This window comes from Pteropus alecto, unplaced genomic scaffold, assembly GCF_000325575.1.
Source record: "Pteropus alecto unplaced genomic scaffold, ASM32557v1 scaffold700, whole genome shotgun sequence".
NCBI lineage: Eukaryota > Metazoa > Chordata > Mammalia > Chiroptera > Pteropodidae > Pteropus > Pteropus alecto.
In genome coordinates, this window is record NW_006429611.1 from 753,895 (window position 1) to 756,108 (window position 2,214).

General features: G+C 67.8%; 1 protein-coding gene across 1 annotated transcript in view; it reads left to right on the forward strand.

Moving 5' to 3' along the window:
- GABRD (gamma-aminobutyric acid type A receptor delta subunit) overlaps window positions 1–2,214 on the forward strand; it is a 17,699-nt gene continuing 15,485 nt past the window's right edge. The window contains exon 1 of the mRNA XM_006903913.1: window positions 1–68. Within this exon, the coding sequence (XP_006903975.1) occupies window positions 1–68 (68 nt within the window). The remainder of the gene's footprint in view (window positions 69–2,214) is intronic.

Genomic DNA, 2,214 nt, shown 5'->3' on the forward strand with positions numbered 1-2,214 from the left:
ATGGACGCGCTGGCCTGGCTGCTGCCCCCGCTCCTCCTGCTCTGCGCGCAGCAGCATCGCGGCACCAGGTGAGCGAGCGCTGGGGTCCGGCCGCGCCGAGGCCGAGACCGGGCTGCTGGGGTGGAGCAGACCCCCGGCTTCTTCCCCCCGCGTCGGTGCCCATCCCCGGCCGCCCCAGCGTCTGCCCTCGCCCCCTTCAAGGCTCCCCCTCCTCTCCGGACCCCGGCGCTGTCCGCCGTCCCGGTGCTGACCCGGCGCCGCGAGGCGGGACGAGGGCGTCGGAGCCGCTCCGGGTTGTCCCCGGAGCCCCGGCGCGCGTGGCGAGCTCCGGGTTCAAGGCCCCGGCGGGCATTTGGCCGGCGTCTGGCTGGCGGTTCCCTCCAGGCGCGGGCTGCGCGCTCGGCTGGCGGGAGCTGCGGGCCGGAGGGAGGGAGAGGTCCCGGGCACGGGGGCGAGCGCGGGTCTGCGAGGACAGGAAGGCACGTCCTCGCCGCGGTGCGCTGTGCGTGCTTGTGAAGAGCGCGGCCGGGATGCGGTGGGTCGCCTTTCGGGGACCGTTGCAAATGGCACCCACTGAGCTCCACAGTGCGCAGGTGGAAGGCAGGCGGGCTCCCGGGCAGCTGGAAAGGCTGGGGTTTCTTTCTAACTCTGGGGAGGGGCGCGGGCCCTGCCGTCACAGAGAAGGAAGAGGGTAAGAAGGGAGGCGTCCTGGGCCTGGGGCTCCCTCCCTCTGGCTTCCAGGGACCAGCACCATCCCAGCTCACTCGTCTCCTCTCTGGGGACGTGACATGGGCTCCTGGTCACCTGGCGTCCTGAGCACGGAGCCCGGCCACCTTCCATGGGAGCTGTGAGGGGCCTTGTTGACAGCTAACTTGGTACAAGTGTCCGCAGAGATGCCGGGGCAGAAACGGCTCCCAGCTAGTCCTGGCCGGCAGGGTCAGCCGGCCGATGTCCAAGGCTTCAGAGCCGGCAGTGGTGGGACAGCAGCCGTGTTTGGCTGTGGGCACGTGGGCAGCTCACACTCGGATGTGTGGGCTGTGGCCCGAGTGTCCTTGTTGGTGGGGTGGGGCCAGGGCCAGGAAGCCTGGGCCCGCTGTGGGGTGGCCGTGGTGCCCAAGACCCTGGGCAGTGCTGACGTGGCCTGTCCTCCAGAGGGCTGTGCTCTTTCATCCGTTCCTACTTGGCTGGACCAGGAAGGTCAAAGGCTTGAGGCGCTAGCGGAGCCCACAGCCACTTAAAAGATCCTGAAATCCAGGCCGCTCTGAACCCCACGCCTTAGCCCGGGCCTGACTGCGAAACTCCTTGGCGGGAAGGCCCGTCCTGCTGCGCACGAGGCTCATTTGTCTTCATTCAGCCCGTTTCCGGGCGTCTTCATACACATCCTGCGGGAAGTTCTCCAGAGCCCGCCACGCACGCACACGCGCCCCGCCACCTTTCCAAAACTGAAACGTTCTGATCTCCGGCCCCTCTGGCACCTGTGCGTTGGGTGAGGGATGTGCCTGTTTGTGCGGACAGGTCATCAGGCCGCCGCCTGACCAGAGGAGAGCCCCGGGCTTTGCGGGCCTCCGTAGGTGGCCTGCAGACGGCGTGGCGCTGTCCGCTAGGGCCTCCTTCCATCAGGTCGTGTCCCTCCAGAAACCAGAAGGTCTGCACCCCCGTCCCTTCGGCATCTAGGTCCTCAGCCCGCAGCAGCGTGGACAGTGGGACTAACGGAAGGGCCCATTCTGGCTGCCGCTGCGCAGTCGGGAGCCCAGGGGCTCCTGGTGGGAGAGGCTCGGTGGGGCGGCAAGGGCTGTCCTGCGTGGTGCTGGGGGGCTCCGTCGAAGCCACGCCCCCCCAGTCCGGAGATCCACTCATGCAGTGGGCACCGAGCTCACCAGCTGCACACTGAGTGGGTGGCCCTCCTCTGCTGCTGGCACCTCCGTCTCCCTGGAGAAGCTGTGCCGGCAGCTCACGGTGCTCGTCACGGTCTTCCTCTTTGCCTTGGTAACTGAGATGCCAGCGTGGCTGGTGTTGCTCTGAAAACAGCCGTCAGGGCCCCGTGGGCTCATGTGTGCGTTGCGTGCGTGTGTGTATGTGTGTGCGTGTGTGTGGGGGGGGGCAGCGGGGTCGTCAGAGGGAGGACGACCTGCTGCTTCACTCAGCTACACCCACCTTCCTCTTCTGTCCCCAGAGGCACAGACGAGTGACAGGGGTGGGTGTGTTTCTCAGTGG